Raw genomic sequence first — 18,339 nt, 5'->3', positions numbered from 1 at the left:
TACTGCTTAAACTGATGACGGGCAAGGGGCAGGAAAGCAAATATGTTGCCCCCAAGGCCAAACCTCACTTTGCTCGGGAGGGGAGGGAGAGCAGCAGCAGCCGCTCCAAGAGGGTCTGTCTCATCCAGGCCCCATCCAGAAGCCACCTCTGCCTTTGGACCCAAGTGAAGCACCACAGCATTTTTCTTCCTGAGATTTTTGGCAACAAGCCCAAAGCAAGCTGTCAATGGAAATCTTCAAAAGGCTGTGACTCACCCGAATAACGAATGGATTTCCAGTAGGCCGCAGCAAGCACCTGTCTGCCTGAGGACTATTCCTCTCCAACAAATGTCAAAATCCTACCCTAAACCAGGAAGGCACTAGAGCTCCTCAAAATTAAGGATGCATCATTTATTTATTTATATAAGCGAAGGCATAAGTTGGTCTAACTCTAGGGATCACTGCTTCTCTAGCCTCAATAACATCCACCCCAGACCTGTAATTTCACTTCACAGTTATGAGAAGTTTCATCTGGAGGGGGTCAAATTCTTTCTGCTTTCACCTCTGCCTAACTCTGTGCTCATTTAACGCATTATTCCCATTAAGCTCAGGAGAGTTCCCAGCCCAGGGTATTTCTGCTGGAGGCCGATCGAGAATGGCGCAGCCCAGGATAGCAACCAGTTAAATCTTTTCTAATCCCCGCATTCAGAAATGGTGGCGCACAGCGGCTGGCACGCAGGAGCTGAATAGAGCAGGCAAGCTCGTATTTCTCTCACCAGGCCAAATTAATAAAAACAAAACCTGATTTCTCCTTCTCGTTTTCCTATTCTTCCTGCTCCCCAATATTTTTCCTCTTTCAAACAATTTATTTTTTTTTCTTGTTTGAGAAGCTTAATGTTTGGCTGCCTTCTGAAGAAACGGGCACAGTGACAGATGAAAGGCCGTATTCATCGCCTAATTCAGAATAGGGAAAAACCGACTGCTGTGCATTTAAGATTCTAACAACCTTGCAATTTTGTATAGCCGTTTTCCCCAACCCGTTCTTTTGAAGAAATCTGCTTTTATTCTGTTAATAACTAACCACAGTTGCAGCAGCATGGATCCGATTAGCAGTTCTTACGCTACAAAGGAGCGGGGGGGGGAGGGCTGTGAACAGGGTTGCCAATTTGTCCACCTGGGTCCCCAGGAGAAAGATTAGATGAGGCGCTTGCTCCTTTCTTCCCCACTCGCTCGCTGCTCCGCACTAGACAGACCTCTTCAAAGCTCAGCCGCTGACTTCATTTCCGCACCCCCCCCCCACAAAGTCTCATTTAACCGCCCCTCCACATGTTTTGCACTCTGTGTCACCGCGTCCCTCCAAAGCGATAGCGTGAATTGGGATGAGAGGGGTTGGGAAAGGCTGCAGCCACAGCTTGCCCAGCGCTTTCTCTCACACCTCTACGGGGGCCTCTGAATTGCTTTTAGATTTTGTAAATTATATTTTCTTAAATTTGTGCAAACCAATGAAAAAAAGTGTCTATGTTCTTTAGGGAACAATCCAAACCCTGTAATCATACCGTATTTTTTTACTCTGTCCTGTTAAGACTTTCATAAAAATGATAGTTTTGCTTGCATTTAGACAGAAGTAGAAGATTGCAAAGGGTTGCATGGACTTAGTCATTCGTAATTACCTGGGACACGACACTACATGTTTGTTAATGCAAAAAGCATATGCTTCGGCTAGAGAAAAAACATTCTCAATTTCTGTATAAAATGTCAATTAACCAGAATATAAACCTGTAATTGATGCAAGTGCTAAATATCTAAAAGCTCTTAACAAAGGACAGAGTAGTATTTCTTTCTTATATTTGGCTCATTTCTTCCTTCTAGAAATGAAACCTACCCCGCCACACACCTGAAACTTAAGACCTCAGGATTCCATTTAGGGAGTTAATCCAAGCTCCAAAAGGAGTAATTTTTCATTACCAATGCTTGTTCTCTAGACTGCATTTATAACTATGAGGAGTTTTTCTCTAAGCTGTTCCTCATTGTGACTACAATTTTTAAGAGCCTGAGAAGCACAACAAATGTACCAGACGTACGCTTCCAGCATTTGCCATCTAATAAAAATCTTAACTCCTAATTTTAACATTGCCAATTTTCAACAAAACCATATTATCAACTTTCATTTATAATATTTGCGGTGCGAAAACATGCAAGATCCCAAAGAAAGGGTGAATGCGAACTGCAATTGCTTTTCTTATCCGTCTTTCTTTTCCCTTGATCCAGCTACGTATAAGAATTGCTCAGAATAAATATTCATCATCAGGGGGCATTAACTCAAAAGACCAGTAGCGATGGAGTTTCACTCCTCCCTACTCCTCCTGACTCTCTCAGGTTCAGACAAGCAGGTGGAAACTAGAGTAGTGCTGGTATCTGAGAACGAACTATATTGCTAGTCCTGCCTGCTACTTCTCCTAGTAATTCATTGCCTGTGATTAACAGATGTTTTAGTAGAAAAATGTATGTGCTGTCATATATACTACCCTCAAAAGGAAAAAACTCTTAGATAATCTAGTTTTTCTTACTGTGTTACACTGCATATTACACAGCTCTGGACTCAACGGTTCTCGGGGCTGGGGGAGAAAAGGGCAAGTCGAATGCATAAAGGATAAAAGCACCTTGAAGCAAACCCGCTTCCAAAAACCATTTGGTGGGTCTGATCTTCCTGAAGACAAGATCTATCATGCCATATTTAATCTCACCCGACAACGATAAGCTCCAAAGACCGGTGCAGAAGCGGAGCAATTCTTCATGTATTTTTAATCAACTGAGAACTTTCATCCGGCGAGCTCCCTCCGCAAGGTCACACACACCACGCGCGGCCACGTGCCTCTCATGCAGTTTGCAAAAGCCAACTTCTATGTCAGCTTCTGTTTGGAAGGGGGAGTATCAACATTAGCAACCCCTGGTTATATCATTTATAAACATGCAGATGTGGATTATTAAAGATTAATGCATTTTGGGATTGGTGTCGGCATTCCGTTTGTCTCACGCCGAAACCAATTCTGTTCTTCATTAGTCAACGACAACCCACATCACCCTGTTGTGGAAGAAAAATCAAAGGTGCAAGCGTGAATTGAGAATAAGTGATGAAACTGATTACTAAGAAACTTAACGGCTGTAATCAATCAACACATCACAATAACTTGAGTCCACTGTTATCTGGAGATGGGGAACGAACAGAAAAGCTCGCTGTCAGAGTGAGTTGTTCTTTTGTGTTTGCTTTCTAAAAACCCACTTTGCAATTTGACATCCATATCTACCTATGGAGCGATGCTGTCAAAGGGCCGTTCAAATCTTTCAAGCTGCAGCTCAACCTGCATGAATTCTGTCCCTAAGGAAGAGAGAGAATATCTTGCCTTTCATTAATTTTTAAAAAAATATTATCTGGAGGTAGAGGAAATGTTCTTTTTTTTGAGACTAAATGGCTATTTTCTAGCTGGCCCAGAATTAATTCAAGCCATCTTTGCAATTTTTCAGGTTCCTTCTAAGGGACGCACCACGTAGCTGTCTAGTCAAACCTGACACTAACTATGAAGCATGAAGGCCTCTTTAAATATCTCTAATGGCAGTGACACACAGTCCACAGAAAAACTGAAAACTGCAGCAGCCTATCCCACCACAGAAACCAAACCACCTCCTACATTTACGTTCTATTTTATCTAGGTGTAACAACCATTAGTCAACAACAATAAAAACATACTGATGGAAACATGAAAGACTTTTCCCATCTACTCATCAATCACTGCTTAGCATTGCAAAGGACAAGGGAGTGAAAGACAACCTTTTAATTTATGGTAATACACAAATGAATGCTCTATTTGGCAACACAAAGAAGGAAAGAGAATTTATGCTTGTGTAGCGAAATAATAACTACAGAATAAAAAAAACAACAAGTGTTCAAAACCAAATATACACCGTATTAGATTTCTTGACAGAAACACTAGTGGGTTGAGCAAAAAAGTTAGAAAGAAATGCACAGATTAATGATTAAATGTAAACAATAATTGCCCAATGATGGCTTTAAAGTATGCATCTAAAACTAACAACAAACATACCTGTCAAATCTTGGCGGCTGTGGTTAAGTGTATTTGAATTTTGTTACGTGAACCAGAGCACATGCATAATTATGCAAAGATTTTAATTGGATTTCAACAGCCGTCATACTCTAGGTGGATTTGTACCAGCACGAGGCCACCAATCACTTACAGAGCTACAAGAAGTGGCCTGCCGCAGGCGTGCTGCCACGGCACACACAGCCACAGCTGCCCTACCATGCTGCTCCTTCAGCAGCTGTCGGGATGGTGAAAACAGGCCCGGCAGGAATCAACAAAAAGGACAAAGCAGGTATGGGGCAGAGCACGGCTATGGGGATGCAGGCGCTACTATCTGGTCTTCTGGGGAAGGTTTGCATGAAGCCTTGGTAGGGTGCTGGATGAGCCTCAGTGCCATGCTCCCTGGACCCTGCAGGGTGTTCAGCCCATGGGGCAGAAATGTTCATCACTGGCTTACACCGCAATTAAACACGTGTGACCAAGAAATATCAACATTGATAAACCAGACATTAAGCAACTGAAAACGCTTAAAACTAAACACCAAGAACTACCCCTAAAAATAACCACCCAGGGCATACTGGGTTTGGTGACTTACTGTTTTTCTATCTGACGCTTAACTTAGAGCTGATAAAAAACAGCAGGTTGATGGTGCTGGAATATGAAACCCTCTGTCATCAGGAAAACCTAACAGGAGGAACTCGAACAGCGTGTCTCTGTCTCATTTCATCGCCTGCACCTGTTCTGGGAAGACCACCTCTGCAGAGAAGGACACCTCCCTGATCTCTCTGGCCAGGCTGCGAGTACGATAGCAGTTTTGACAGCGGCTTTTGTAGCACAAGCTTTCCTCAAGAAACCTGATCGAAACTATTTAGTTATTTCACGAAGCCTTCAGACAACAGATTATTCATCAGTTGTGACCTGGGCTGAATTCTAGCGGGTATCACAGGTTAGATGCTCCATACGCTAGAAGCAATGCCTCAAGGTAGAGCGCCTTACAATTTGCTTATTTTTCCTCTTATCAAAAGACAGAAAAACTCTCAATGTTCTTCAAGCCCTTTAAAAGAAAGGATTTTAAACCACTGCTATGAGAAACATTCACATATTTCATTTGTAAGCATTCTAGATTTGCAAAACTGCTGAATAGATGTTTTGTGCACTAGCAGTGATTAAGAACATAGCTACGTCAATGGCATTTTGTGTTTTGTTTTTTTCTGCTCCGGATGCCAATGAACAGCATGCATCTTCCTTGCAACAAGCTGTTGCAAGATTTTTGCCTCCAGAGAAGCCAAGGGGGAAATATTGATAGATGTATTAAAATAATCTTTCTAGACAGGGGGATCATATCCATTTTGCAAGGATATAATCCCCTTTCTTCTTTTGCAATTAATTTAGGGTATCTGTAAAACTTCAACAAAAAATAGAGTATTACAAATTCACTTTTATATGGTAGTCTTCTCTCCCTCAAATAATGTTTGAAAGAGTCCATTCTATATAACATACTAGTAATGGGGATCAATGGACTAAGCATGTGGAAGAGCTCAATCCCAAGCAAAAGATTTTTCTCAATTCTTGTTTAAAACACTATCTGTACGATTGGCTTGTCTTACTGCAGCCTCTTCTGGAAGCAGTTAAACTCTTAGGCTTCTCCTATTATAAGGCATGAAAGAAAGCATCACTCCTATTCAGATTTTTGCATTAAAATGTCCTTTTGGAGTATGATAGACTATTGCTCATTTTTGCCTTTTCTCAGCATTTTAGTCACCCTAGTCTATCCGCACATTGACTAACATGCACATCAACGCAAGATTTCCTGTTACAGCTCTTTCTGGGCATCGCATTCCCCTCTTGCTCCTTTTTTGCCTGGAGTGCTAGCTCTAATTCTGTAATTCTGACAGTCCTGGATTTCAAGCTAGCTAGCTGATCAATACAGGAGGGTAAGATCTCCAGGTTTGCAAAGAATAGAGTTGATCGCTGAATGCAACACACCCATTGACTCATATTATTTATCGGAATTAAAAATTTGGGGTCTTTTTAATCAGAGGAGGGTGGTGACCACTGGTTAGCGTAAATTAAGATGACTGGCAATAACATTCCTAAGTGAGAGTGTCCATGCATGGATTTCTTCCTGAAAATTGTAACTGCAGCTGTATCCAAGCTACTTGGTGAAAGAAGACACCAGTACAATTGTAATAAAAACAACAATGCAGCTGATGCTTAACAGAGTGAAAATAAGCTCGTTTGTTCAGAGACTAAATGTAACATGAATTAAAAGCGTAAGTCAAAATACTGATATTGGAAAAAAATACTTTTACGGATTTGTAAAGACAGCATTTGCTATTCATTGTTAGTATAGCATACCCTTCTCTTCTATACAGATAAAAATTGCTGCACAGGTTTAAAAATAATAGAATCTATTAGCTCGTTCAAAATCTGCTTGTCCATCATGGGTTAAGGGATTCCTGGCCTATCAGCAATCTTCTGCAGAACTCTTAATATTAAAAATTTTTGCTGCTTACACCGCAAGGGAGAAAGAGCTGACAAAAGCCTTTGGCCAGTGAGATCAAAATTGGGGATGGGGGGGAGAAAGGGGAGTTTAGCTTATTTACATTTTTGCTTTGTTAGTAAACTGGAACGGTTGGAGGAGGAAGGAAAGAAAAAAAAAAAAAGAGAGAAAAGTGAAATTAACAGCCACTAAATCTTCTGGCAACAGCAGTGCATTTTGATGATGTGCTGCGTCAGCTTCCACTAATGGTTTAGGGTTGAATCAGGCACAGTTCAAGACCCAAAGAAGTGCAGGGCATCACATCTCATTCTTTGGAATAACACGTACCCTAATTATGAAGATGGCTACAAAATAAAGAGATCAGGGTTTCTGGCAAAGCAGAATAATGATCTACTTAACAGGAAATCAGAACGCCATTTTGAATCCCTAAAAATCATAAAGGAGTAGGATTTCAGTCCTGTAATAAATGTGCATCTGAACGAGAAGTGTCACCATTTTAGAGAGAAAACTATCTTTCTGAACAAAACGCGTCAAAGTTGCTTTTTCTGCTCGTAGGGGTTAATCTCCCTGGTCTATTCCGGTAACGCGGATGGAAACAAAGGCAGTGTACGTGTGTGCCACTTACCACACAAAATATTCGTCCAGTATTTCAAGAGAGCACAGGAAGGAAATGCCCACTGAGCTAGGGATGTGCCAATGTCACTGCTGCCTGTGCCAGTCCATTCCCGTGAAATTCGCGGCGTGCAGCAGAAAGCAATGCGGGGCGGCAGGCTTGCGGTGGGGTGGGGAGACAGCTTAAACAGGCAGTGGAAGAGAATCAGCCATTTGGGAGGTTTAATAGGGGGCTGTTTGTTTGTCTGCCCTTTTGATGTTAAATTAGTCTTCAATTTTGTTGCAAGGAAGGAGGCACTGGGAAGAGGATGCTTCTCTTCCAGTAAACCCTGGGAAAACAACACCTTTATTTTAACGGCCTTCCCACCACGAACCCCCTGCAACATTTTGGCTTTCCCTAGCCATAGCTATCAGCAACACAACAGCTGCTCATTTTACAATGACTTGCTGGAGAGAGAATGATTGAAAGAGCCAATCTATGTCACAGGGAGAAGCTGTGGCACAACATTGCAGGAGGTAATAGGAGAGGAATGAGGTCAGAACAAACAAGGGTAGGGTGAGAACGGAGAGGAAAATAGCAGCGAACAAAATTATTAAAGGCGAGACGCTGTACTACACAATTTATGTTCAAAAATGGCCACGACCTGAACGCTGCGAACAGCCACAGAAATGCAAACAAGCTCTGCGTTACTTTTTCATAGGGTCTTGTGAATATGGCTGATGAAAAAAGCTACCCAAGTCCTAGTAATGAAGCACAATGGTGAAAGCACAGCCTAATTCATATGGCTCAAAAGCCCCAGCACCCGGCGGCATCCCACCAGTCACAGGGTTTTAAATAGCAGCCCGGCTCGGGTCATTTTCTAGCTTGAGAAACGCAGTGGTGGTGGCGGCGGCAGCAGCAGCAGCAGCAATGCTCCCGCAGCTGCCCGGCTCCCCTCCGGAGAGTGCTGTGTTAGCTCACGCCTGGGAGTTCACCTTTAGCAGAAGAGCTGCAGAATCCAGGAGCTTGCCTGTGCTGGGGAAACAGCGGCTGGTGATTTCGATTTAGCGCCATTCATAAAAATCCTTCCTGAGGAGGAGTTGCTTTTGTGTTACCACGGCAGACCAAAAAACCACCACACAAAATGGTGGTGCGGTTTGTATGAAGAGGCAACACTTTTCATTAGGCCAGTCACAAAAATGAGCTTTTGGGCTCAGCTGAAGTGAGAAAGGGACTCTGACCCTGACCTTTGGGCCCACAACCCTTCTTATTTTTACCCCACAGGGATCAATTGGTTTCATAAAAGTTATTACTTTCCCCTACACACTATATTTTTCCCATCCTTATCTACCATGGCTACAATAAAGCTATTTTCAACGTCACAACACTTTTTCCCTATTCAGCAATCAGGCTGCTAAAACGTCAATCCATTTACTTGCTGAATCCGACTGTGGGAAAATGTTACCTTTCCAGTAGGTGGACTATCTGGCTTTACTCAACAACTGGGATGGGCTTCTGCACCATGTACTGGGAAACGCGCTGCAAATACAAAGCTACCATACTGCAAATAGTGCAAATACTCTGGCCCTGCCACTGCCCCTGCTATTCCTGCCCCACCTGAGCACATGCTGCTGGTCAGAGCGGCCGGAGAGGGAAGAAATGACTGCAGGGCACACATGCAGCATCAGGGCTCAACACGCTCAGGCCACGTTCAGCATGCAACATTCCTGCGTCCACCGAGCTTATTCCCCTTTGCTTATCTAGTTTAACCTCTCTATGCAAACAGGCACCTACACTTCACACAGATACCTTTGTATTGAATACCGAAACACACGCTACTTACTGAATTTTAACCTGCATTTGGTTTACAGCACATCTAACGAAAAAGCATCACTGCTTTTGTTTCTTTTAACTGAGCTCCATGTTGATGTTTTCGTGGTTTTGAAGCAACTGGTGTTATCCCTGGGGTAATGTCAGCACTCTCCTACTCTTAGGAATTCCCCTAGTATTCCAAATGTCAGAAAATAATCAAAAACTTGAGCATCAGAAAGAGAATTAAACTAATCTGAAATACCAAATACACACTGCTGCCTGACCACCTGCAAGTAACAGGGCAGATGGGTGGGGACTAGGTAAGAACTGGAATTAACGTGCGCCTTTTTTGTCTTCTGGGTATCTTAACAGATTTCCACAAACTTCTGAATGTACATGAATGACTCTGTGTCATACTCCACGTGGCACAAGAGAGCGAGTGGCAAGCATGCCACTGGCATTTCAATTATTACTGGTAGGGCTGGATTCCTAGTAACTTGTTGACCTCAGCAAATATTAAGAAATATCTCATACAATATTCTGTACTCGTGTCCAAAACTACATTATCACAAAACAGGGTTGGAAAACCTCTGCTTCATCCTACAGGCCTGAAATCACCATACAAGTCCAAAAGCCCAAACCAACAAAAATCCACAGTAAAAACAAAGAAGCGACCCTGTAAATAACATAGAAAAATATCTGACAGATACATGACACACAAACCAAATACAAAAATTACGATCAAGTATTCGCATCTGTCGATGATAAAGACATTTATCAAACACACATGTGGAGTCAAATACAACTCTGAGCACTCCAAGGACTTGGCAGCTGAAGTTTAGGTGGAATTTACCCCTGCTTTAAGCATTTATTTTTTGCAGAAAAAGGCCCTGAAAATGCAGGATTCTCAGAAAATAAATGAATTTGGAATACAGGAGTACTTATTTATGTAATAAACCCATGTATTGGTTTAATTTTGTTTGTTGGAACAAACTTACCTGGAATACTCGCTGGAGAAATGGGACCAGATCTCGACTGGTTGCTTCCAACGGGAGAGCCTACGGGGGAAGGCGATGGGCCCCCGGGGATGCCAGAGAGATGTGGAGAAGCATGAGGGGAGAACGGAGACTGTGCAGGGTTGCTCTGCTCCCCTTGGCTGCTTGTAGAGCCTGACGCGCTAACAGCTGAGCTCAGGGTTGCTTCGGTTCCAGTCGGCAAGTCGTCAATGGATCCAGATAAATCCTGAGGAAAAAGCAAAAAAGAACGTTAAGTAGTCGTATGAACTAATGATCAGGCCACAGGACTCGAGAGCTGGCATGGCGACGAGGTCCATTTGTTTACTTATTGCAGCAGATAACTGAGAGGTTGTCTTTAACGCTGGATCATGTAGTTTAATGATGGCAGAAAACGAGGATAGTATGTACAATTCTCCGCTTAATCTCTAATTCTTTTGAGAAAAAGAACAAGCGAGGGCAACAAATGAATTGGAACCAAATTCACTCAACATTGAATTTAACCTTTTCCATCTGGATTAAGCTTTCAAAATTAATCCCACAAATTCTGCCTGAGCATACTAAAACTAATGAAAATGATACATCAGTTTCACTTTCACACAGTATTTCATTTTGGGGTTTGCTACCGTTACAATCACAGCTTATAAAATTCACTCTTTAAACCATCACCAAAACGAGAGAAGAAGGGTGTAAAATAGGCAGCCCTTCTAACACTCGCATGCAGCTCCTTCACCCTGCAGAAGAGACACAAGAAGAGGCCCTGCCCGCAGCAGCAGCACAGGACCCACTGGCCACCCAGGAGCAAGGAAGGCTGGTTCTCCATTTCCATCAAATGCTGGCCTACAACTCACACTTTCTCTTCCGTTTCATTCGAATACACTGCTAACCAGTTGCTCCCGTTCAGTTCATAACTGCTGCATTTTCAATGAGACATTTCATCCCTAGGTCGAAGCACATCTGAATTCTAACTATGAACTGCTGGGCCTGTTCCCTCAAGCTGTAACACGGGAGTTATATTGGTCTTCGGATCTGTGGCAGTAATATGTTTTTTTAAGTCATTGTAAAATCAGATATGAAAAACCAAGAATGCTGTGACAAAGCAAGTGCATGCCCCTTAGCTGTCACAAAAAATGTTAATTCCTAAGCATCACAGAAAAATTTCGTACAAACTGAAAAGCGCAAAGATGCTGTTTCCTGCTTCCATGATTATGGAAGGCACAAATTAAGGAGCACGCTACTATTTTTATTAGGGAATTAAGGTGCAAACAAGGGGCAGTGAGCTACCTCACATACACAACAGGTCACTAAGTGACCTTTGAGGCTTCCAGTACCTGGGATGACAAAGTGTGTTACTTTGGCTGATACTGACTTCACTAGTATGGCTCATGCAAGCGGCTGCACCGCAGGCAACGGGACCCGTCCTCTGAGTAGCACAAAAACATCTGGGCTCTGCCCGAGCAAAGAGCTCAGGAAGCAAAGCCTTACTGCTGCCTAATTTTCATAACAAAAAATAACGTTATTTTTAGAAGTTACAGAACTTGGATGAAACACAAAGTGGTGTATTTAGAGCACAGGTCCTGCCCGACGCCGACTACCTGGGTTATGAGGGAGGCTCCCAGCCAGTCTCCTCCAAGACAGATACAGTCAGTCTTCCAAGCCCAACTCTCACCACAGGTTAATTTTGCTTTTACTGACAAGCACAAAATTGTACATGTATTTCATTAAGCATATGAAAAGCAGAAATTAATTTGAAACTTCATTGTATGCGTGGACTCCGCATTCGCTCAAGAGTAGACTCCCAAATCCCTACAAATGGAAATTTAATTGTGAAATGGGCAATAAAATATTTTCATTGTTTCTTTTTTGAAACTATTAACTGTAGAAAATGTAAACAAGAAATAACACCATTTGATACTTTATAGAGCAATGCTAGAGATTTTTCACAGTAGAATGTATTTGGCAAACAGGTAAGCAATTACTGCTTTTCCATACATAATATGGTATTCTTCTAAATGGAATCAAATCGCTGCTGTCGTGATGTGTAACAAATGCTGCAGGAAGTGCTGATAAAACAAATGCTCCTGAAAAGCATATAATAAACCTCTGAAAAATGAATGTAGGAGAATAGAGCCTATTCTAAAGGAATACAAATTCTGCATAAAAAAACAGATAGACACCCAACTGATAGAAGATATAGAAAACACAGGATTTTACGTTTAGAATAACAAAGAGTTTAACAGGGTGTGTGGAGTAAAGCTTTAATTTGTTTCAGCAAGCCACGAAGCACTTGAAAAACAAACATGCCAAAATAATGAAAAGCCATGAAGCAGTTGGCACCGTTGTGATGAAATTATCTGCTGTTCAGAGACCAAGGCAAAACCTGACCGCTCCCCACAGCATCTCCCCAGCTTGCTGAGCATGGGGACAGGAATGAAGTTCACTTTTCCCATCAGGTCGCATCCGACTTCTCCAGCCTCTTGTGGGAGTGGAGTGACTGATGACTCCCAGGCATTTCCTCAAGTGCCTGCCTTCCAGGGATTTCCTCCCCAACCTGAGGCAACACCTTCACAAAAGCGGAAAAGGAAGATGAAGGCTTGCATGATGCCGGTCCAGTTTAAAGAGCGAAGCCACACCAGCCTCCCCAGCACAGGCAGAGGGAGCAGCCAGGCGGGCTCGGCACACCCGCCGTGCTTTGCTCGGAATAAGCACTAGGATTTCCTCCCCAGGATGAGGAACTTCACAATCAACTCATCTGCCAAGGATGCCACGGTAGCATTCATTCATCAGACCCATCACGAAAGCTGATAATAAGGCTGCTCTCAGGATAGCACAAAAGGCTGTTGCGTATCTAGATGCCTGGGCTGTGCTACACAACCTTTACCTTGTGCTATGGCGGACTAAAATGAGGAATATAGCTGCTCTGCGCAGGGCGATTTGCGGGTCATTACTTTGTATTTTTTGTTAGCGTACACTTCGTGGCCTTACCTAGTCTTCTCAGGTAGAAAGCCTGAGTAGGCGAGCAACTGGGAAACTTCCAGCATACAAAGGCTTTAGAAACACCTCTGTTATCCACAAAAGCTAATTGGGAAATTAAAGAGAAGGAGAAGAAAGACTTTATGTGAAGCACCCGGACAGAAAGAGCAGAAGTCAACTTACTGTTCTCCTATTATCAGTATTTTAATGCTTGCTTTTACCTCGGTTTAACAGAACAGTAATGAAGTCATGTGCAACTTCCACATCACAATCATTTATTTATATATAAAATACTGTACACGTACACATTATATACGTAAATTACATGGATATACTTGCATTTACTTAGCATATCCATATGTAAAGCTATTAAAAAGCCTACTAATAAGAGAAATTCACAGTGGTTTAAGCATACAGCCTAGTTAACAAAGAAGCTCTGTAACTAATACTCCTCTAGAGGACAATTTAGTCAGCAGGGCACCAACTCTATTCTTCTTTTATAAGTACTATCAGATCTATGATGCCTGTAAAGAACAGAGAGACCTTACTTACTGCATCTCATTCAAACCAAGGCACCTTCAAGCTACAGTGCTTCCATTTATCTTGTTGGAAAGTTGGCAGGTTAGGTAATTGCTGGGATTTTTTTAAGGGGATGAAGTCCCCGTACCCTAAGGCATGCCTTAAATTTTGCCTCTTTTACAGAGGCTTTTTCTGGAAAGCACTAATTTCTTCTAGTAAAATGAACGAAGTCTAAAATCACAAGAAATCTCTTGGTTTTTGTAGATCTTTTGTTCTTGTAATCTTTTTGTTCTTGTCTATGGTATTGCTATGACTATATTTTCAAATGTGGCACCAAATCTTAGAAAAAACGAAGGACAAAATAATTTTTTTCCCCTGTCACAAATACATATTGCAGTTCTGTATTCTCTATGTCAGCTTTACATCCCAGGACATCCCAGACAGCTTTCGAAGTTCATTTCTAGATAATACCTTGATTACAAACTGAAATGTCCCTGCGCAGGATTTATCTCTTTTAGCAAAGTGTTTTATCTCTGACTATCTTCACTTCTAGCCTCACCTTCCACCCATGCACAACCTTTATTCTTGTCCCTCTGACAAGTACAAGAGCTAAAATGAACAGGATCACATTGTGCTTGGGATTATAATGTTATGCCTTCCTGGTGGTACGATCTTATCAGACTGACAGGAGAGACACTCTTGAAACAGCACACCAATTTACTATTGCAACGCGGCCAGCAAGGGGGAGAAGGAAGTGAACTGCTTATACAGAGCCAGGAAATCCAAAGTTACTTACAAAGAGAGCACAAGAAGAAGAAAAAAAAAAAAACCCAACACAAAACACTCATATATATAAAGTTAACTTAATCAAGGAATACACCTAAACAGCAAAAAGGAGACTACAGTAACTCGGTAATAACACCAGAATTTTACACACAGAGTGCGACAGGATTAGAGCATTCACCACAGAGCAAAAATTTACACCGTGAACACTTCGTGTAGTTGCCGATTTTGCTCAAGAACATCTCATCAGACATAAACCAAGATTTTACTAAAAGGATCCCTTGCTAAATACCTCAAGTTGGAAAATGATGAGCACCTTTCTCTGAAATCAGTGAAAAGGCAAAGTGTGAGGCACCTTGGTGACTGAGCTCCTACGCCACTAAATTACACCTTAAATTCACTGACAGGTTATTGTAGTTTGGGGCTGTCTTGCAGGGATTGTGCAGAGTACATACAGCCTGGGATTTATTTAAATTTCCCAACTATTGCCTATCGGTTCCTTTATGCTCAGGGAGTAGAAGAAAAACAGAGGTATTCTGCAGATATTACAATTAAAGACACACAAAACCTCCCAGTCTCCAAGAAGCTGAAAACCCCAGACTCTACCCTACCATCCGTTTTGCTAGCATGAATCCCAGCACTACGCGTAGGGAACTGCAGCAACCGACTGGCTGCAGGATCAAAGCCCTGCTCACTCCATTCAGGCCTTCCTGCAGCATTTTTATTAGGATGGAGGACAGTGCTGTTCAACAAGACAGGATCCTGCATGAAATATCCATCTCCTTAACACGAGTCACTGCTTTAGAAGTAAAATTATATATACACGCAAACATATTTTACATGTAAGTATGTAAATATATATTCAAGCAGACATACACTCTGCTATTGTTTTGGAGCCATAGGGGATTATGAACAATATGCTCTGTAATTGAGATTAACTTTGAACAAATGATTTGGCTGACAAACACACATACGCACACAAAGGGAAAACCCACAATAGCTCTGTTTAAATTTCAAGATATTTGTAAGACCTCTTTTCATCACAAAGCAGCCCATAATAGCATGTTTCAAGAAGTCTTCCAAAGGCCCTGCTGGTCACATTGTCGAAGCAGCAAGCGAGCTAACAGCCTCCCATCGCCTGCGCAACCAGAAAAACACACGGGCACAGCAACGATGGGGACCATGAAGAGAATCCTTTCATTTTCAAGGGCTGCTACCCCCTACAAGGGTGTCTTCCTTCCACGCCAGCTACGTTGCAACCCTCAACTAAGCACACCAAACATACCTAAGGCACATCCTTAAAAAATGCTCCTTTAACAGGAGACAGTAAGGCTGCTGTTACGTTTTTGCCAAAGTGCCTTTTACACCCCTTACTGAAATGAATTTGGAGGCAGGAAACAAGGTTCATTCTCTGAATCTTGTTAATTCAAGGTTTGGAGAGGAAAAGTAGACAGGATCACTTCCATTTGAAACACCTCCTTGAGGAAAAAGCTCAGTTTTTATTGACGGGCACAACTGTACCTCAGAACATGCTATTGTAAGGAGGGGATTTGTCTCATACTACAAACTTACTTGCAAGACAAACCCAAACTTTGACAATAATCGCACAGAGATACTTTTTAGTTAGTCATGGTACTCATCAATCTTACTTTATTCCACTTACTAAATGTTTTAGTGTTTTTAACCAAATTTTCGACTTTAACGTCTATGTGGTAAACTATTCATGCAATACTCTAGATGAAGGAAATTCTAAGTATATGACAAAAACACTAGCTTCTTGCACTATATTAGTGACAAAGCACCACTTGCTGGGGAAACACATTCCCTTCATTCTGCAGACATATGCTTCCCAAAATAACTCAGCTACTGAGCTGTGCCGCAAGGACTCCTATCAGTGTCAAATACTTTCTCTGAGAAGTTACACAGGGAAGTCCCTGAGAATGCAAAATATTTTCCCCAAAAGCCCTATACTCGCTCAAGCAACTGAGAAAAACCATAAGCAAACAATGCAGTGCCAGTGCTCTGCCTGCCGCCTTTTCAACCTATGGGATCCTGGAATTACCTCAGTCTTCAAGAAATTATCTACAAAAAGCCAACTTGGCAAAACATATTCAAGTCACAGCTTACTACCTAATCACTAAGCAAATGACTGGTTTTGGACAGTTCTTACTCGTAATTTGGATATGAAATTCATTCCCAGTCTTAAAAAATCCCCCTGATTAAAAGTGCACAGAAAACATTGTTTCTAAGAAAAGTCCGAATAAATAAGTACTTGCCGAGAGTGTGGAAAGAGCAAAGGAAGGTTTGTTTTCTTGTTTTTTAAACAGGTTCACTAAAGCTGGTATGAATTTTGCTGCTCACTTTAATTGACGGGTTTTTCTCCAAACACTCAGTTAATGGGAACGTTTCATCTGCCAAATGTAAGGGATCTTAAGTGGACTCACTGCAAAGTCAGAACCAAACAAACAGTCATACCTTTTTCCATCCCCATCCCCCCCAGCCCCGCTTCTTTTCCTTTTTTAGGTAACTCCCAGTCCTACAATATGAACAAGCGTACATGATGAGCTGGTGCCGAGCGTTACCGGCTCGGATCTCGGATGAAGGAGCCGAGCTGTTAGGAGTAGGCAGGCTGCGCAGGAGATGCTGTGGCTGAAGGCACACCTCCTCGCACACGGGCTTGCACCTTCATTGACAGTGAACACCACCGCGACAGCACAGCCCGCGAGGGGCAAGAGATGCGACTGGCCTTCCCGGCTGCCTAGGCAGGACTGCCACCCTAATGAGGGATATGATTTTGTTCTGCTGAGTATGGCATCTCACTGTAGCATTCGACTCTCAGTTCATTTAAAGAAAGAACAATTTCTTACTACATTTGTTTAACAAGCAAAGGATCTGTATTTCTAAGACAACCTTATCTAAAAATAAAAATTCTTGACCTATGGATACAGGTGCCCTAGAACAGAACATGATATGCCCATATCTGTCAGACACGGGACGAGAAGAAGATGCTAAAATGAATATAGTCATGCTTCTGTGCCTACGCTGATCCACGACGGGATCTTATTTGCTTGTCCAGAGAAGAGCTTTACATCAAAAACAGCTTAGGGCAATTAGAAATTCAAAACTGACCCGTAGTTTCGAGGCACCTGACGGAAGCCCAGAGCACCGCATACCTCCCTGACAGTCAACGGGAAGGGGGCTCCTGAGGTCTCCAGCTGCATCAAGAAACCTCCTAATGGCATAAAAAAAGTTGCTAGTTTACAAACATCGACTCCTGTGTATGAAACGATAAATACTAATGACCCATGTGCTATCAAAAGCAAATTGACAAAGTCTAACAAGGACTGTAAATAGGTAAGACACACAGCTTGTCTGACAAAAATACTTTTTTATATCAAAAATAAACAGTAAATCTCCAGAACAGAAAAACAATAACACAGCATCTCTCAAGATACAAACTTCACTGTCTATCTCTGAAGCAGAATGCTTAGCAAGTAGAATTTCTGGAAATAAAATCTAAAAACAAAAAGCCATGAACCCTCAGGAGCCATTTGTTTCTTCAGCATTGTGGCAAAGAAAAATTCTCAACAACAACTCTTGTAGCTACAGCATCAGCTATTTATCCTCAATAAATCATGAACATTTAAAACAACCAAATCAATGAAAACCACAACAAATTGCCCCCATGGAGAAGAAAGAAAAGTTGCATTTGCGTAAGAGCAACCTAGTAAAATTCAGTCATACTCATACTACTTCCCATCCATAGTTTCCTCAGTGCCACTCTTGACCGTCTCCAAACATGAAATCCCTTCTGTTGAACTTAAGGTTTTTCCATATAAAGGAGAATGAGGTGAGACATAACTGCGTTCTTTTGCGTCTCTTTGGATTGCAATCATTTTCTAGATCATGTAGCCTACAGCTACCTCCCCAGGGAGAAGACAGACTTAACTGACAGGATAAAACAGAGAGGAAGCTGACTGAAGGAAAACACACACTGATCCAGAACCTTTCAAGCTCTCTGGAACTTGTCATTTTGGGGATCACCATCCTCCTCCCTCCCTGCAGCAA

The 18,339-nt window shown here is 42.1% G+C and overlaps 1 protein-coding gene across 6 annotated transcripts in view; it reads right to left on the bottom strand.

The window, feature by feature from the left end:
- The window catches only part of ARID1B (AT-rich interaction domain 1B), a 339,818-nt gene that overhangs the window by 95,922 nt on the left and 225,557 nt on the right, over nucleotides 1-18,339 (bottom strand). For all 6 annotated transcript variants that reach the window (XM_054196537.1, XM_054196539.1, XM_054196541.1 and 3 more), the window contains one exon: nucleotides 9,982-10,225. In XM_054196537.1, coding sequence (XP_054052512.1) covers nucleotides 9,982-10,225 — 244 coding nt within the window. The remainder of the gene's footprint in view (nucleotides 1-9,981; nucleotides 10,226-18,339) is intronic.

This window comes from Rissa tridactyla, chromosome 3 (assembly GCF_028500815.1).
Source record: "Rissa tridactyla isolate bRisTri1 chromosome 3, bRisTri1.patW.cur.20221130, whole genome shotgun sequence".
Lineage (NCBI taxonomy): Eukaryota > Metazoa > Chordata > Aves > Charadriiformes > Laridae > Rissa > Rissa tridactyla.
Note: the sequence above shows the minus strand (reverse complement) of the source record. Positions and strands in the feature narration are given on the sequence as shown.